This window comes from Miscanthus floridulus, chromosome 5 (assembly GCF_019320115.1).
Source record: "Miscanthus floridulus cultivar M001 chromosome 5, ASM1932011v1, whole genome shotgun sequence".
NCBI classification, from domain to species: Eukaryota; Viridiplantae; Streptophyta; class Magnoliopsida; order Poales; family Poaceae; genus Miscanthus; species Miscanthus floridulus.
Window position 1 is genome coordinate 99,379,292 of NC_089584.1, and position 2,641 is coordinate 99,381,932.

General features: G+C 46.7%; 1 protein-coding gene across 1 annotated transcript; it reads left to right on the top strand.

Annotated features, from left to right (window-relative positions):
• The first annotated feature begins 741 nt into the window (after positions 1 to 741).
• Positions 742 to 1,667, top strand: LOC136452749 (uncharacterized). Its single transcript, XM_066453349.1, has one exon. It carries the CDS (start codon positions 742 to 744, stop codon positions 1,477 to 1,479), a length of 738 nt encoding a protein of 245 aa, XP_066309446.1. The 3' UTR covers positions 1,480 to 1,667.
• Positions 1,668 to 2,641: the final 974 nt, after the last annotated feature.

Sequence of the window (2,641 nt, forward strand, 5' to 3'; positions counted from 1 at the left end):
CCAGACTTTTTTTTCTGGAATACGTAAAAGATTTACGTATCATTGTATTAAGGAGAAGAGTTTAAAGAAACATACGACACGCTTCTATCGAGTGCCGAAGAAAGTCGACCTAACACAGTCGAAGCTGGACTATCCTAGCAAAAGACCTCATGTTTCAATATTACATAAAAGGAAACAACCAATATTGACACAGTTTTGTGGCCTAGGTGGCCTTACGCCTTGGCGGCTGCCTGGACGGTGTCTTTCCAACGGCCGGGAAGAGCTCGTCCAGCGCCTTGACTTCGGACACAGTCAGATATATCGGTCAGACTCAGACATGAAAACATGTAAGATCTCGCATTAGCCCGGTCGCCATACCAAAATGGTCATTCGATCTTTGGAAGACGATCCGAACAACCCCAGTCAGATAATCACGGCATGGCAAAGACAGATGGCATTAACGGCAAGAGATAGTAATGGTCGGAAAAGGCCAATCATGCCCAGAGAAAAAGATTCTCCTAGCCGTCCTTCCCGGAGACTCGCCGTGGTGTATGTTAGAACTGAACCACCTCGTGAGATCGCATCGGACGCTCCAGCTTCGTCGGAGCTAGCAAGATCGGCGCCCAGGATAAGCTCGCGATCGGCCAGGATAAGCCGGCATCCGGCAACAACCAGCCTACGACATCCGCTCCTTAAAACCCTATAAACAGCCCAGCCGTCAGCAACAAAGCAGCCAGAGCAAGCAAGCGCTGCTCGGTGACAATGGAAGGCAAAGCAGCGGCGAGCCGCCACGCCGACGAGCTGGACCCCCTCGCCCTCACCCTCGGGTCCATCTACGCCGCCGCCGCCGTCGCTCCAGCCTCACCACCGCGCGCCACCCAACGCCGCCGCCTCAACAATGGCTCGGCACCCATCTACGCCGCCGCTGCTCCAGCTTCACCGCCGCCACCTCCTCTGCCGCCGGTTGCTACGCGCGCCGTCCGCCGCCTCGTCCACCGCGTCAACCCACGCGCCGACGCCGGCGACCTTGTCCAGGCGCCGCCGTTCCCATGGGCGACTGAGCGGCCCGCGCAGCACGGCACCCTGCAGAGCTTGCTGCGTCGGGGCGTCACGTCCGTCGAGGGCCAGGCGCGTTGCAAGCGCTGCGGCGGCAGGAAGGCCATCGCCTACGACCTGGAGTCCAAGTTCCGGGAGGTGTGCGAGTACATCGTCGCCAACCGTCACGCCATGTACGACCGCGCGCCCAAGGCATGGGAGTTCCCGGCGCTGCCGGACTGCGACGCGTGCGGGCACAAGGGCGCCATGTGGCCGGAGATCGCCGCCGACAAGCACGAGATCAACTGGCTCTTCCTCTTCCTGGGTCAGATGATCGGCTGCTGCACGCTGGAGCAACTCAAGTACTTCTGCATGAAGAACGGACGACACCGCACCGGCGCCAAGAACAGGGTGATTTATTATGCGTATATTGAGATGTCCAACCAGCTTTTGCCGTTTGATTGAATGGTGCTAGACTGGTAAAATTATCCTGATGCGCATCTAGATTATCTATGTATCAGTGAGCAATCCGATATATTTTGATCTAGGTTGTACGTTGTTTTGTTGATCCAGTAGTTTCAGTTGAAAAAGATGCTAGATGCGGCTATGATAACGAAACGTAGTGTTTGCTTCATTATTGGTACACTTGGTTGTACGTTTACTATTCGTTGGTCTTAATATATGCTCTGTAGCGGGCATGCCTTTTATGTCACAGTATATGTTTCCTCTGTTACCCTATTTTCTTTTGTCGATTATTTTATCGATTTGTTTCCATAAAATTTCATAGCAAAAGTTTTTCACATAAATAGCCATGGAAAATATTTTAGTTATAAAGATGTGGCCTTATGAAATATCCCCATTCCAAATTATAAGTTGCTTTGACTTTTTTTGTTCATTCATTTTGCTATGTATCTAGCCATATTATTATATCCAGATGCATAACAAAATGAAAATATACCAAAAAAGTCAAAGCGACTTATAATTTAGAACGGAGGTTGTAGTTGCATTAAGATCAAGCTCCATGGTTAAAAAAATGAAAACTTGAAGCTTGCGTCGATTTAATGGACATGCTTTTGGTAAAAATGATGATAAAATATTATGAAAAAAATTCTTTGATGCTCATTATAAATTTGAAAGTGTTTTCTATTTCATAGATATTTCACAAACAAATGATAAATAAATAGCTAACTCTTCATTGTTTCATAGCAATTTTGAAAGAATATGAAAATATTTGTTGTAGAGCATGGAAAAGTTGCTTTTTGGGAGCAATGATCATCACCCTAGGTTCTGTAGGTCATTTTAAGCATTCAACGGAGAGCTGGGAGACATCTTCTTTGTTATTAAAAACATTTAGTTCATATGATATTTAATCAAATCTTGGTTATTCTTGTTGCGAGAGCACATGCAAAGCTCAAAAACCATCCATTTAGTGAAAACTTAATCCCATTCAACATATACCACAATTTTCATTCACTCAATAGAAGTTGAAATCTAATCCCTCCATCCTGAAATATTGTATTCTAGACATTCACAAAATAATTAAGGTAGAGTGTAATAGACGCATGTTCCTTCACTTAACTACCTAATCTATTGAAATCTGATTCTATTCTCCATCAGTGAGCAATCC